This window comes from Adiantum capillus-veneris, chromosome 29 (genome assembly GCF_014529385.1).
Source record: "Adiantum capillus-veneris isolate H3 chromosome 29, ASM1452938v2, whole genome shotgun sequence".
NCBI classification, from domain to species: domain Eukaryota; kingdom Viridiplantae; phylum Streptophyta; class Polypodiopsida; order Polypodiales; family Pteridaceae; genus Adiantum; species Adiantum capillus-veneris.
In genome coordinates, this window is record NC_140959.1 from 125,365,486 (window position 1) to 125,382,021 (window position 16,536).

General features: G+C 44.8%; 1 protein-coding gene across 2 annotated transcripts in view; it reads right to left on the reverse strand.

Moving 5' to 3' along the window:
• Window positions 1–6,199: 6,199 nt before the first annotated feature.
• Window positions 6,200–16,536, reverse strand: part of LOC147419891 (uncharacterized) — a 46,108-nt gene continuing 35,771 nt past the window's right edge. Inside the window, exons 9-12 of one of the 2 annotated variants that reach the window (XM_086506148.1) lie at window positions 7,377–7,471; window positions 7,197–7,306; window positions 7,007–7,068; window positions 6,200–6,915 (exon numbers count right to left, since the gene is read on the reverse strand). In XM_086506148.1, the coding sequence (XP_086362274.1) occupies window positions 6,587–6,915; window positions 7,007–7,068; window positions 7,197–7,306; window positions 7,377–7,471 (596 nt within the window). In that variant the 3' untranslated portion in view covers window positions 6,200–6,586. Of the gene's footprint in view, window positions 6,916–7,006; window positions 7,069–7,196; window positions 7,307–7,376; window positions 7,476–16,536 lie in introns of both variants that reach the window. The other variant, XM_086506147.1, reaches the window with a different exon arrangement.

A 16,536-nucleotide genomic window follows, 5' to 3' on the forward strand; every position in this document is an offset into this window, starting at 1 on the left:
CAATGAATCGTCAGCATAGGTCTGCCCTGCAAAGTCTTTGTCATTCGGTAGTTGTAACCCATGAAGACGACCAAGTGAAATCAAATGATCCAAATACAGCAGCAAGGGGTGGGTGGCAATGGCATACAACAAAGCGCTAAGCGGGCAACCCTATCTCACAGAGCATCCAAGAGGCCAAGGTTCTGTCAACTCCCCATCAAGGAGACCTGAAGATGTACTGCGAGCATACAAGAAGTATACCACATTGACCATCTTGGGACCAAATCCAAGGGCCTTCATCGTGACAGCAATGAAATCCCATTGAACCGTATCGAAAGCCTTTTCAATATCTACTTGCATCACAAGTACGTCTTGTTGGGTATACTTTGCATATTCCATTCCAATCAGTATATTAGCCAAATTATCCAAAATCTGGTGACGAGGAATAAAGCCATACTGCGCAAAATGGATACCAGCCATAAGAGGTTCCTTGATGCGGTTCACAATGATTTTAGCCAAGATTTTATAAATAACCGGCATAAGGGTTATCGGGCGCCAGTGCGAGAACTTCTCACAAAGCGCTTGTTTGGGCAGTAACTTCAGCAAACCCTCTTTCCAAGACATCGACAAGCACTGCTTCGCCCATGCAATGTTCATCACGTAAAGCAAAGGTTCTTTCAGAGGCTCCCAAAAGGAGATAAAAATTTCCACAGTGAGCCCATCCAAACCGGGGGAACGCCATCTACCAAGAGCAAGCAATGCCGAGTGCAATTCATTTTCTGTAAAATCTGCCTCCAAGGCCAAAGCATCATGAGGCAAAACAATGGCATGCACAGTAGAAAGCAAAAGATGGCGTGCATTAACAACTTCAGCAGATGCCGTGGGGGGGGGGGGGGGGGACGGCGAAAACATTCCTAAAATGTGACACCATGGCATCCGCAAGCTCACGCTTTGAGGTTGTCCACGCTCCAGGTCGGAACATGACTCGCTTAATAGTTTGAGAAGCCCTTGAATGATGCAAGTGCTTAAAAAACTGTTTCGAAGCACATCCCTTGTCCACAAAAGCTCGATGGCGAGGACGAGTCTGCCATTTAACCAATTTTCGTTTATCATTATGCTGCAGACTCACTCTGGCTTGACAAAGGTCTGTCAATTCATTTTCTGACAACAGACGTGCGTCAGCTATGAGTTGGAGCTGTTGATACATACGTTTCGCCTCCTCAACATCCCTGCGTAATTGAAACATGTAGTGCTTTCCATAGTCCTGAATTACACTTTGCACTCGTGCAACAAAGCGAACCGAAGCAACATCAGGATCAAGATGCATTTGAGCAACCAAGGGGGGAATAACATCATAAATCATTCCGCGGAATGCTTCATGCGAAAGATAAGCATTGTTGATGTGCAACAGGCGTTTCTTCGAAAGAAGCTGATCAGAGTGTAGTTGCCCATAGCGCAATAGCATCACAATAGGAGCATGATCAGATAAAAGCAAAGAATGGTCTATTCGCATTTCGCATACAAACTCATCAAATTCTTGCATGTCGAGGACATACCACCGGTCTAATCTTGCATGATATGTAAAAAAGGCATTATGTTGAAATGTGTATCCCGAAACATTAGGATGCAAGAGAATCCACAAGTCCAACCTCTGTGTGCATGCAACAAGATTTTCCCATGCCTGCAATTCTATGCTGAGCATGTGGGAATGTCCTGTGGTATTATCGGAAAAAGCGGGTGCATTATTAAAGTCACCACAAAGCAAGGCATTGGATAGCCATGGATAAGAAGATATCTCATGCCACAAAGTAGCTCGTTGTCCCGAGGCTGTATACGCATATACTCCACCAAATTCATAAATCTGACCATTGATCGTGCATTAGACCACCATCCAACGACCCTCTAGATCATTACACCAGAACTGGCTGTAGCTCATGCCTAACCATAATCAAAACACCAGAAAAATCCGACAAACCAACATATGCTATCCAGTATCCTGCAAAGTAGGAGCATTTCCCAACATAATCATGTTGATTGTGTTCTTGCAAAATCACAATGTCTGCGATACATGTATGTACATAGTGCCAGGTTAATCTCCATTTGTCAGGGTTACATAACCCACGCACATTATATGAAATGCATTTGACACAACTATGCATTGAAAACATATGTACAGAGGCAAGTAAAGGGAGGGACTAGGTTGACGTGCCCATTAGCACATCAACATCAACAGCCCGCGACTCAACTACAGTATTCTGCAAGCCAGTCTCAACAGCAACAGGGCTTGCAAGTGATTGAGAATTACCATGAACCACAGCATCTCTGTAAGAGTGCACCACCTTATTCCATGCATCCGCAAGAGTGCGATTATCATTACAAGGAAGAGGTTTCTGCCTCGCAAATTTCACTTCAAGAGGTACATAATTACGAGAGGAAGGCTGTGAACGCAGCTTAACAGTTTTCTTGGGAGTCACCCAAGGAGATCCATCCACCAAATCTACCTTTTTTCCCTTGTTTTTGGTTTCAGGACTCAGACGTAGACTTTCCTTTACCCTGAGGATTGGAGGGAACAACAGGTTTGACCTTGCCTTTTTCCACAGATAAAACGTCAGGCAACACAGAAGCCGCAGCAGCGGCAGATCTGGAGTGAGGACTTCCCTCTCAGTAGAAACCACAAACTAAGGAACAGTTGAAGAAGGGGGTTGCAAAATAGGCTCAGAACATTCATATTGCATGTGTCCAAATTTTCCACAACGAAAACATGAATTTGCAAATTTTCCCCATCTGAGCTGAAAAGGAAGTTTTCCAATGAGTGGGTCTCCCGAATTGAACGTAATACCTTCAGGAGTGGGAACATCCGTATCCCAAAGCACACAAAAGCGATTTGTATTAGCATCAAGCTTAGGAGGACAAATTACTTTCCCCAAATGTGAAGCAAGCATAGGAAGAAAGTGACGCCAAGTGCGTGGGAAATCGAGAATTTCCACCCATACCGGGCACTTGTGACGGATTAAACTTTGATAGTCCTTGGTAAGGGCCCATGGCAATACATGCGTCATCTGAGTACCAAAGAACAACGGTGACAACTCAAGCAACGCATTACGTGCATCAGTTTCTGCCAACAAAACTTCATAAAATCCTCTTGCACCGAAATAAACAACTCGAACTGCTTGGCGTTTAAGAAGAAAGTCTACCCAATGACCCACATCTTGTGCGGTAGGCATCTTGCCCGGGAAGAACAAAATAACTGCATTTAAAGCATATTGCGCCACTGGGTCCATCAAAGCTTGAACAGGAATAAGCACTTCAGTAGCGGGTTCCTGCCCCTCCCAAGCGTTCCGAGCACCTTCAAAATCGTCCAACAAACAAGCTCGGATTTCACCCATTTCCACAGACTCAGGTGCCATCTGTTTTCTTCGTTTGTATGAGCTAATAAAGGGCACAACTGAATCAGACATACACTAAGAGCTTAATGTTTGTACTGGTGACTACTGGAAACCAAACAAAAAAGGTTTTGTACACTGTAGTATCCGAAACAGTTCTCTGTCTATGTTATGTACAACCTTACATCAAAGCATCAAACCCTGAACGGTTGCTGAACATACACCTAGACTGTACACCTGTGACATGCTTAACCGTTGCTGAGCACCACTTATGTAAAATAAATCGACTGTACCTCCACACGCACCACACAGACAGGCAGAGGACGTAGAGGTCCCAACAGTCCTGACGTGCACTCGCACTGTAGATTCCGCGAGCAGGAGTGTTCCAGGCGCTGCAGAGATACCACGTGAGCATGCTATTTTTCCCACAACCCACACACACACACACACACACGCACGCACACACACTCACCCACACCCGTTGGCGCTGACACAGAAGGCTAGAGCAGCGTGCAAGAAGTTCTTGCGACAGAACGTCAGCAGGGTTCTCTTGCGCTCGTCAATTTTTCCACACACACACACACAGTTTAAATAAAAAATCAGCTTGATTAATTTACATATGGGAAACCTCAAGCGAGGAAAACCCACCAAAAAGATCATGTACAAGGGAAGGAACACAAAAGTGTTTGGCTATACAAAATGGCTAAAAGCATTCATGGGAAAGCTGATGAATCTCTTCAAGAATGCACAGTGGTTGGCGCTGTCATCAGCCATAGATGCACGGTGGATCCCTCCACGTCGCAAGAACTGTGAAGGTTCGGAGAGGAACAAAAGGCAGCTCCTTAGTCCAGGAGCTATTCAGATAGTACGACGAGCACACATGGTTGGGACGGTTCAAAGACAGAAGATAGGGTCGGTCAGCCCAAACTGGGGACAACTGATTTTCCTTGGATGGTTGCTTGGAATAGTGGGCAGCTTGCTCGATTAAACCAGACAGCAAGGACAAGGCTACACTTTTGCTCAAATCGAATATACTCGATGAGGACATCGAGGTCTCTCGTAGGCGGGGAGAGTGTTACAGGTCTCTATGCATAGGCGGGTTCCGAGACCCTCCATAGTCACTTGTCCTCTTAAGTCGACTTCATGAGACGAGACCTCGAGGGCCCTTGGCCGACGAGAGGTCTCTACCTCGGATAATCACCCTTGTGGAGAGAAGCTATACAGGCCACACTCGAGATGTTGTGCGGGAGTGGCCCACTAAGGATATTAAAGGGGTCTCCCGAGAGATAGCATGGGAACCACTTCGTGGGGGCATTAAGCGGCATTGGCAACGTTTGGGAGCTTTAGGCGCTCAGGAGAATAAAGGGGATACGGACATGCAAGAGGGCATTAACGAACCTTCGAGTTCACTGCCGTTACACAGAGACAAGGGAGTTTAATCGCCTCGGCCGCGAGCTCGCGCACCGGGTCATCATCTTGCACGCCTGCACAATGGAACATATAGCCATTACATTGTTGCCATAAGCTCAAAATCTGACCCACATGAAAAAGACCACAAAGCGCTGCAACGCCGCAGAGAAAATGCCAAATGCTCAAAACCATTTATGGAAGACCGTCGTGGAAAACGGCGCCGCATGCACGCCGATACGCGGCGAAGAAAATCTTGAGTAATGCAACAGCCCCACAACAAGTGACAAACATCCTCTTCCACAATCGAGCAACAGACAAAGATGAAGGGCGGATATGGCGTGTCCTTAAAAAAGTGCCCATTGGGAGCACACCAAGAAAACAACACGAGAAACAACCGCTCCTTCAAAGGCAAGTAGCTTTTCCACAAACCACATAGAAGCTTCCTCCACCAAATATCAGAGATATGCATGTGCCAAAGAGCATTACAATGATCAACAAGTTAAGGTCGAGGTAGAAGAAGAGCATAAACACGACCGACAAAAATGTCATGGAAGAACACATCCCGACAGTTCCAGTCAGACATGCGATCACCAAACGAGAACCTTGACTTGGTTGGATCTTCTTCTATTGCTTTTCTTAGGGTTTAGGCCTCTCAACTGGGATCTACAAGTCTGCTTCGTTATTCAATGGCTTGACATGTCAACAATTTGTGACAGATGAAGGCCATCTCATGGGCAATAAAGCCATTACGAGTAGGAATAATACCTTAGATCTAGAGTTTTTGGTGAATGTAGCTAAGGCCCTTACGAGTACTTCACAGATTGCACTTGACAAAAAACAAAGGTAAATTATTGGTATTGGAGAGTTCGAGATGCTCTAGGAAACAAGCCTATCACTGGAGGAAGGAAAATTTTAAGAAATTAAGTTGCCTCAAAAGGCCAAGAGATGGCAGAAACCTCTACTAAAGAGAGTAAAAGGGCCTTGGAAGTCCCCAAATATCTTAAAGGCATGGACACAATTATCGCCATTTCTGAAGATAATTACAACAAATATTGGTTGATTTTTTACCCAATTTGCCTTTGCCTGATAATGACCGACATTGTACTGAATTCAGGTAATAGAAAGAAATACCGAAAGGGGCGCCCAGGTTTGGGGCCAATACTATCTGGAGTGGTACTTCGCCACTCCCCGTGTCATCTCTCTTTTTCAATCTCAGTAGTTATTGAGTGCTAAGTCTGTCCAAACTGTTCTTTTCTATTGGCACTTGGAGCCCGTCATTGTGATAGCCTTGTTCATTAATTTCGTGAGATGAGTTGTGGTGCATTACCTTGTAGTCTGATGATCATTTTATCGCTTCTACTCGATTTCTTTTTTTAAAAAAAATGGGTGGTGGTGGTGGTGGTGGGGGGCAGGGGAGGCTTAAAGGCTTTACTCATGGTGAGATTTTCTTTCTTGTACATAAGCAGGTGATTCAATCCCCAATAACATCTCTCAAAGGACACAACCACATAGCTCTCATACAGTGATTAAGACCCAAAGCTCAACCAAAACCACATTAAACATGACAGTTGAGCTTCAAATCAGGTTATATGTTAGTCAAGCAAGGTCCACCTTTCCTTACCGTGTGATCAAATTGATATAGGGAAAACCTTCATGTACACAAATAGGTTGGCTGTAGGAAAAACCAAGCTTTCTCGCATCTGGTAATGTGACTTTGGCAACATCCGTGTGCACACCTTGCATATTTTGTCTGACCTTGAAAACTCGTCGTAGGGGCCTAGCTAGTATTGTATTGCACGATTATCTGGCTTTGATCAGCGAATGCATGCAGTTTCAACAGGTGGAGGAAAACCTCTGCTCAAAAAACACTGCACAACCATCCGGGTTGCTACTTCCACCTGATCAAGCTCTCCAACAATCTCCACCATCTTTAAATTGGCACTTGAGGGATGATTACGTACTCGCAGTTGTGCCCCCGATGCCCTTCGCATGGAGCCTATATTTCGTCCTTGCGCACCTATCAACATACCAGCATAGCAGGCCTTGATAGCTAAGGTCCTGTGATGCTCATGAGACCTGTTGTTGTGATCCCTTACGAGGGAGCGAATCGTTGAAGTGGTGCTCCTCTCTCTGTAACTAGTATCTGTTTTAATAAGCAAATAAAATCCCTTGAGAATTATGGCAACTGCCATTTTTTGCTGTTGACTTCAAATCATTTCCATTTCTTTGTTTACCTTTACTTTCTCTCCTCAGAGTGACCCTAGCTCTACTCTTTCGAACTTGCGTTCTCCTTGGGCTGCAAAATCAATCACCTCAGCCCTTGCTGATTTTAACAACCCAAAAAAGAAATGACATAGCTCCTCATTGCAAGACCCCTTGAGTACATAATTTCACCAGCACCTTCAAAGAGAAAGTGAAACTGACCAGCTATATCCCTTGTCGGAAACTCTGCATTCTCGAGCCTTGCGTGCCACATTCCCTCTTGAGTGCTTCTCCTGCAGCACTCTCTTTCTTTCTTCTTCATTTGGCCATGGCTGCATGACGCAACTTCCAGTTACTAGCTGCAATGGTTAGCATTGCAAACAAACGAGCTTAAGCCCCAACCTGCCGAGAAGTCCTAGAGCGATATAGGTTGCGTCCTTTGATTAGCAATGGAAACAGGTAAGGCAATTGCTTTGGCCCTTTGCTCCATAGAACTTCTACCTTCACAAACTCGAATTTAGTCAACATCAGGAATCTCTCTCTCTCTCTCTCTCTCTCTCTCTCTCTCTCTCTCTCTCTCTCTCTCTCTCTCTCTCTCTCTCTCTCTCTCTCTCTCTCTGTGTGTGTGTGTGTGTGTGCGCGCGCGCGCGCGAACATTACAAGAAAAAAGTGTGTGCGTGCGAGCTTGGGTGTGTGTGTGTGTGTGTGTGTGTGTGTGTGTACGGTTGTTCCCCTGAGCATTCCTGCTCTGTGCTCGAACCTGCCCCTGCACGAATCTGTCCCTGCGCACAAGCCTGCAGTCCTGTGACAGGTTCGTGCTGTGCTCTGCTCCCTGCGAGCCTCTTGTTGCTGTGCGCCACTGAGCTCTGCGAGACCTGCGCACTTTCAGCGACCAGTGACCTGCACGGTACAGCTCATTGCGAAGCTGTTAGCACCTGCGCAGGATTTTTTGGGAGCTCTGTTTAGTTCGACCTAGGCTACTGTTTAGACTTACTACGTGTGGGTGTGCGCGAGGGATTGAGAGTGTCTGTGTGTGTGTGTCGCAGTTTATTCTCAGTAAGCAGGCTTGTGTACAGAAAGGTCTTTTTTAGAAAGGTCTTTTTTGGTACAGTACTGTGCAAAGTGTTGTTTCTTGGAGTTCCTAGGCTGAATCGGTACACAGTAGTGATTCAATATGCTCTAAATGAAGTTATTCCATTCTTCCCAGGCAAGATGCCTACTGCACAAGACGTGGGTCAATCGGTAGTCTTCCTTCTTAAACGCTAGGCAGTTCGAGGCCTTTACTTTGGTGCCAAAGGAGTCTATGAAGTTTTGCTAGCAGACACTGATGCCCATAATATGTTGCTTGAGTTGTCTCCTTTGTTTTTTAGTACTCAGATGACACATGTATTGCCATGGGCCCTTACCAAGGACTATCAAAGCCTAGTCTGTAACAAACTTGGACACCCCAAGTCAAGATTCTACCCCGACACAGCAGAGATTCACTTCAAAACAGTTCACAATTCACACTTGAGTCGACATGACCCGGCATAGTTCCGTGCCTAGAGATATTGGCCCCAAAGACTGCGCCCCTTTTGGTATTTCTTTTGTATTAATTTGTGTTCAGAGTACAAGAGAGTGGGTAGGTGCTCACTCTCAGACTCTGTGTCCAGATGCTCTGAGAAGTGAGGCCCTACCCATTTATTTATTGTTACAAGGGATGCCCAAAAGCAGAGCCCCAAAAGTTGTCAACTTTAAAAGCTTTTAAAAATAAAGCAACTGGCTCAAAAGCTGCCCCAAAAGCAGCCAGCGTAAATCTAGGAAATCCGTACGCTGCCATGTCATCAACAGGCTATGCAAAAGCAGGAATTCCGTTCAAATGCCACGTCAGCCTGTCAGCACGTTTTGCGCACAAATTCAGGGATTCCGTATTGGCTTGCCACGTGTCATTTGTCCGGCAGTGTGTGTACCGGATCTGCTGCGACTTTGTGAGTGTATCCAAGAGCATGCCACGTCACCCATTTGTGACATACCCCCCTCTTGAAAGCATTATAATCACCCTTGATTACGCCAACAAAACAGACAGAAGCCATGAATTGTCTTAGCAAACACTGACTGTTAGTACCGACGCACTAGGAACAACACATCTAGCACATGTACCAATCGACAGTCGCATCACATGACAAATCACATTCAGAATTACGTATTTAGCAATTGCATCTAGATCCAGTCGGGACCTCACAAATGCCCGATTAACTAATCCATATTGCAATCATGTCTATAGAGATTTATGAGACTGAAATGCTGTAGTCATTTCATCTATCAGTTCCTGCACTCAAACAAGTCAAGTACAAATCAATCAGTATCATATTCATTATTGGGAATTCCAATTCATAAAGTCGTACAGTAGAATATTGTCAGCTCAACAGTATCCCTGAAACCCAAAGGGACATCAGTGACTCTACATCAAAATATCGGGGCAATCTGTCGACGAAGGAGCGGAGTGACTCCTTTCTTGTGCAAACCCGTTGCACTAGTTTCGCCCATGCTGAAATCGGGGTTCTATCGGAGTAGACTATGCTAAACCGAATGCTTCAAGGTAAAGTTCCACAATCTGAGGAGTATTTGCTAGGTCCTCCTCCTCCATCCACTTCATATCCAATGTGGGATAGTCCTTGAATTTAACCACGAACCGCCTCATCACTTTACCTTTAATCTTTCTATCTTTACGTGCCGGTATCTCCTCGCTTTCCTCCACTTCCACTTCCGGTTGCTCATCTGGCTCCCCATCATCGGGCACATCTGGCTCCCAATCATCGGGCACATCACCTTTAAAAGGCTTCAAGAGACACACGAAAAGCATCTTAGCATTGTGAATTCTCCCAAGTATTAGGCAGCTTCAGTCTAAAGGAGACATCATTTATCTTTTCTTTTATCAGGAAAGGTTCATAGTATCTCATGCTAAGCTTTGGAAAAAGCCGCTCCTTTTCCTTTTTCTTTCTCAAGCGTACCTTCTCAAATCGTAAGAGCACCCAATCATCTTCCTTCAATTTCAAATCGCGATGGTGTCGATCTGCCACCTTCTTGTGCCTTTCCTGAGATTTCACTAAAGCCTCTCGGACCTTGGCAAAAGCAGTGTTCAGTCCCTCGTGTACTGGTCGACTTCAAAAATCTTATCTTTCGTGCTTAGGAAGGGTAGAACCTTCAGAGCACCTTCAATAATCTCAAATGACGCCTTCCCCGTCGGCTTGACTGTTTTCTTCAATAGAATGAAATGAGCTTGCTTGCTAAATCTGTCAATAACAGTCTAGATACCATCGTGCCCACTCTCTGTCTTCAGGAGATCAAAAATAAAATCCATTGCAATACTTTCCCAGGGGCGGGTGAGAATGGGTAAAGGCTGTAACAATCCCTGTGCTCTATGCATGTCAAACTTGACCTTCTCGCATACCAAGCAACTACGTACAAAATCGTCCACGTCCTTCTTGAGTCTCGGCCAAAAGAAGTATCGCTCCATACCTCTCAAGGTGGTGTCAATGCCGCAATGACCTGTAAATGGTGGACAGTGGCATTCGGTTAGAACCTTTTTCCTCAACGGTTGTGTAACGCACAACATCGTTTTCTTCATCAAGTAGCCATCCCGAATGGAATATCCCGCTACTACCTCCCCATTCTGTATTCGACCGAATATATCTGAAAAATCTGGATCTGTGGCATACTGATCGACCTTGTCCTCGGAGCTTCTATGACAAATCGCGGAATAGCCAAGACTAACGGCTTCTGGGACAAAGCATCTGCCACCAAGTTCTTCTGTCCTTGCACATGGACAATCTGGAAGTGAAACTGTGACAAGATGTTAGCCCACCGCATCTGCTTTTCCAATAGCTGCTTCTGTGACAAGAAATATCGTAAACTCTGATGATCAGTGAAGACCGTAAAATCGGCTCCGAGTAGGTAATGTCGCCACTGAGTAAGAACATGGATAACCGCCAAAAGCTCTTTCTCATTTATCTGTGCTGTCAATTCCGGCCTTGAAAACAATCGGCTCTCATAGAAAATGACATGGCCTTCTTGCATTAAGACCGCACCCAGACTACGGCCACAAGCATCACAATATACTTCAAATGACTTTTGCAAATCTGGCAAAGTCAAGACTGGTCATGTAGTCAATTTCTCTTTCAAAGTTTGAAAGGCAGTCACCTATGTGGGTCCCCACAAGAAAGGGACTTCTTTTTGTGTCAAGATATACAAAGGGGAAGTAACCTCTGCAAACTTTCTAATGAACTGTCAACAGTAAGAACATAGGCCCAAAAAGTTTCTAACTTCATGGACATTCTTCAAATCGGGCCAATCACGTATAGTTTCAATCTTGGCCGGGTCCATCTGTACTCCTGCTGCTGAGACGATGTGTCCCAAAAAGTGCATCTCCGGTAAGAAAAATTCAATCTTCTTGGCATTGATCACCAACTTGTGATCTCGCAATGCCTAAAAGAATGTTCTGCCTCATCCTTGGAGAAGACTATAATGTCATCAAAGAAAGTGCCAACAAAAGATCTGTACTCTCTCAAAATCCTGTCCATCATTCGGTTAAAGGTCGCTGGAGCATTGGTAAGGCCAAAAGGCATCACCAAAAAAATTCATATAAACTGAAGCTCGTCCGAAAAGCTATCTTATAGACATTTCTCGGCGCGATTCGGATATGATGATATCCGCTTTTCAAATCAATCCTGTTGAAACAAGAGGATCCATGTAATCTGTCAGGAATATCATCGATCCTCGAGATCGAAAATCTGTTCTTGATGGCGATTTTATTGAGAACTCTGTAATCAATGCACATTTTCCAAGATCCATTTTTCTTCAAAACCAACAACACCGGAGAGCAGTAAGGTGAAGTACTCGGCTGGATAAGACCCTTTGCCAAGAGGTCTTTCACTTGGTTCATAATCTCTTCATTTTGGGCTCGGCTCACACGGTAAGGTGGCCGGTTCGGTGATGTGCTTCCACGTATCAAATCAATAGTATGATCCTCAAGACGAGATGGTGGCAACTCGCCTGGCAGGCGCTTAGAAAGGCAATCAGCATGAGTGTGGAGAAAATCTCGGCGTTCTTTTTCGAGGTCAACACATATTCGACCTTCAATCATCATTCAGTTCTCTCCAGAAAATCAAGTTAAAAAACTGAATTTCATCAAGTACAATCTCTTTGCCCTTCATTTGTCAAAGTTGCTTTCTTCGCGACGGAATCCCACAAGCATCAGCGTTTTCAGTTTTCAGCAGTTAGCACTCACAAAACAAGTCCCGAACCTCGCAGATCTCACCTTCCCGCAACAGATCCTCGCCGCACGGTCAGATCCAACGAAGTTTGCAGATTCAGTCCGGAAAACGCTGATTTCAGCATCTGCGTTTTCAGCGCGTCGTCGTTCGCATCGTCGCCATAGACATCGTCACCGACATAGAGTCAGAATTCAGCAGATAAAGATTTGCAGATTTCAGCCCTTAGCATTTTCAGATTTCAGCTCGTCTCGTCATCGTCCTCATCATCGTCGACATTGTCGGCAAGTCCAAGCATTGTAGAGATTTGTGCAATCAATAGCATAGACTTCTCTCGCCAACGAGAGAAGGGAGGGTTTGACAACTTCGTTTGGTGTCACATTCTCTTCTCTCTCTATCTCTTAGTCTCTTGCACCTTCATTCACAGTGTTCACCACTTTGTTTGTGTCCATTGCACTCTCTCACTAAAGGAACGGAAGGCTCTCCCTTCCGTAAGTAAAAGGAACCCTTGAGCACAGTTTGGAGCATTCATCTTAAGCAAAGTTCAACATTCACTTCCGCTGCACCTTACAAATATGTTTTTTAAGCGAGACCTTAAATGAAGAGGCTGGTAGAAAAGAGCTCCAAAATCTCTCGCAATAAGCATCCCTTGGTCATCCGAAGATGATTCCAAGCGGTTCGTATATCTCGTTCGTACTCCCGAGTCAGCCAAGAAGAAAATAAAGAGCCTTTTGAATTTCAACCATGTAACTGAAGCTTCCTTAGAAGAAGAGTGGACCACCATGTTCGAGCATCTCGGAACCCACAAAAGGATTCAAATTTAATCAATTGTCCACCTTTTATAGATTCTTTTGTTTTTGTGCTCGTCTTCGAGGAAGTCATATTGGTTGACTCTGTAGAAGTGCTTCTTTTCAAGAGTGCTTGTCCATGTCTTTCTGGAGTACATGTTCTGCTTTTCTGCACCCGTCTGTCTTTTCGGATTTCCTCCCTACCTGAGAGGAGAAGCGATGGCCACACGCCATCTCGAGTAAATCTTATCAATCGGGTAATTCTTCAAGTGTTTTGCCAATCTCAGGTCCCTGGAGTACTGTTCACACATATGCCAATCTGCAGTTGACGTTTGTACTCCTTTTTGGCAAACTTGTCCGGAAAAATTTGCCCAAATCTTCATTCTTTTCTTCAGTTCCCACGCCGGATTTTCAACTTTTCTTTGCCTTCCCACTGAGAAATGTTATATCTGTCAGATTCTTCACGAGAACCCATGTGTAATCTTGGATTCTTTATGGCTTTATGCCCTTTAAGACAAAGCGATGAAGACGGGAGCGCACCCGATGCACAATGTATGAAGGGTGGGAGTGGCTAATAAGTCCGGGGTCGGGACACTAAGATTCTTTCCCAAAAGCTATGTGCTCTGCAAAAAGGATCGGATCCTCCGTAGAAGAAAAATCTTTCTGTGCTCTGATACCACTGTAACAAACTTGGATACCCCAAGAAAAGATTCTACCGCAACACAGCAGAGATTCATTGCAAAACAGTTCACGATTCACACTTGAGTCGACATGACCCGGCATAGTTCCGTGCCTAGAGATATTGTTCCCAAAGACTGGCGCCCCTTCCGTTATTTCTTTTTGTATTAATCTGTGTTCAAAGTACAAGAGAGTGGGTAGGTGCTCACTCTCAGACTCTGCGCCCAGATGCTCTGAAAATTGAGGCCCTACCCACTTATTTATTGTTACAAGGGAGGCCCAAATGCAGAGCCCCAAAAGCTGTCAACTTTAAAAGCTTTTAAAAATAAAGCAACTGGCTCAAAAGCTGCCCCAAAAACAGCCAATGTAAATCTAGGAAATCCGTACGTTGCCACATCATCAACAGGCTAGGCAAAAGCAGGAATTCCATACGGATGCCACGTCAGCCTATCAGTGCGTTTTGCGGCGCAAATTCAGGGATTCCATACCAACCTGCCACGTGTCATTTGTCCAGCAATGTGTGTGTACAGGGTCTGTTGCCACTTTGTCAGTGTGTCCAGGAGCATGCCACGCCACCCATTTGTGACATAATCCGTCATAAGTGCCCAATACGGGTGGAAATCCTTGATTTTCATGCACTTGGCGCCACTTTCTTCCTATGCTTGCCTCTCATTTGTGAAAAGTGATTTGTCCTCCCAAACTTGATGCCAATACAAATCGTTTTTGTGTGCTTTGGGATACGGATATTCCCACCCCTGAAGGTATTATTGTCAATTCGAGGTACCTACTCATTGGAAAACGCCCTTTCAAGCTCAAATGGGAAAAATTTGTAAATTCATGTTTTCGTTGTGGGAAATTTGGACATATGCAATCTGAATGTTATGAACCTCCTCCTTCAATTGTCCCTCAGCTTGCGATTTCTACTGAGAGAGAGGTCCCTAATCCTAGATCTGCCGTTGTTGCAGCTTCTGTGTTGCCTGATGCTTTACCTGTGGATAAAGGCAGGTTAAACCTGCCGCTTCCCCAACTCCTCTGGGTAGAGGAAAGTCTGTATCTACTCCTGAAACCAAAAAGAAGGGGAAAAATGTGGACTCGACGGAAGGATCTCCTTGGGTGACCCCCAAGAAGACTGTTAAAATGCATTCGCAGCTCTCTTCTCGCAATTATGTACCTCCTAAAGTGAAATCTGCGAGGTAAAAACCTCTTCCTTGTAATGATAATCGCACTCTTGCAGATGCATGGAATAAGGTGGTGCACTCTTACAGAGATCCAATGGTTCATGGGACTTCTCAATCACCTGCAGGCGTTGTTGCCTCTGAGACCGGCATGCAAAATACTGTGGTTGAGTCGCTGGCTACGGATGTTGATGTGCTTATGGGCACGTCAACTTCTTTACTTTGCCTCTGTACGTATCTCCTGAATGCATAGTTGTGTTAAATCCATTTCATATAATGTGTGTGGGTTATGCAACCCTAATAAGGGGAGACTACCCTGGCACTATGTACATACATGTAAGGTAGACATTGTAGTTTTGCAAGAGCATAATCAACATGAATATGCTGGGCAATGCTCATATTTTGCGGAATACTGGATAGCATATGCTGGTTTGTCGGGTTTTTCGGGTGTTCTGATTATGGTTAGGCATGAGTTGCAGCTAGTTCTGGCATATAATGATCCAGCGGGTCGTTGCATGGTGGTCCAATACTCGATCAATGGCTAGATTTATGAATTTGGTGGTGTCTATGTGCATACGACCTCGGGACAACGAACTGTTTTGTAGCGTGAAATATCTTCTTATCCATGGCTTTCCAATGCACTGCTTTGTGGTGATTTTAACAATGCACGTGCTTTATCACAAGACATTCGCACATGCTTAGCATAGAATTGCAAGCCTGGACAGATCTCGTTGCATGCACACAGATGTTGGACTTGTGGACCTTATTGCATCCCAATGTTTTGGGGTACACATTTCAACATAATGCTCTCTCTGCATATCGTGCAAGATTAGATCGACATGCAGCAATTTGATGAGTTTGTATGCAAAATAAGCATAGACCATTCTTTGCTTTTATTTGATCATGTTCCCGTTGTGATGTTGTTGCGCTTTGAGCAACTACACTATGATCAGCCACTCTCTAAGAAACGTCAGTTGCACATCAATAATGCATATCTTTCGCACGAAGCATTCCGTGAGATGATTTATGATGTTATTCCTCCTCTGGTTGCCCAAATGTATCTTGATCCTTATGTTGCCTGGGTTCGCTTTGTTGCGCGTGTGCAGAGTGTGATTCAGGATTATGGCAAGCATTACAAGTTTCAATTACGTGATGATGTTGAGGATGCCAAGCATCTGTATCGACAGCTCCAACTCTTAGCTGACACACGTTTGTTGTCGGAAAGTGAATCGACAACCCTTTGTCGGGCCCAGGTGTGTTTGCAGCATAATGATAAACGAAAATTGGACAAATGGCAGACTCGTGCTCGCCATCGAGCGTTTGTGGACAAGGGACGTGCCTCTTAACATTTTTTTAAGCACTTGCATCATTCAAGGGCTTCTCAATCTATTAAGCAAATTATGCTCCAACCAAGAGCTTGAATAGCCTCAAAGCTTGAGCTTGCAAATGCCATGGTGTCCCATTTTAGGAATGTTTCCCCTCCTCCCATGGCATCCGCTGAAGTTATTCATGCACGCTAACTTTTGTTATCTACAATACATTCAATTGTCCTCCCTCGAGATGCTGGCCATAAAGGCAGATTTTACAGAAAATGAATTGCACTCATCATTGCTTTCTCTCGGAAGATGGCATTCGCTTGGTTGGGATGGGCTCATTGTGGAATTTTTTATCT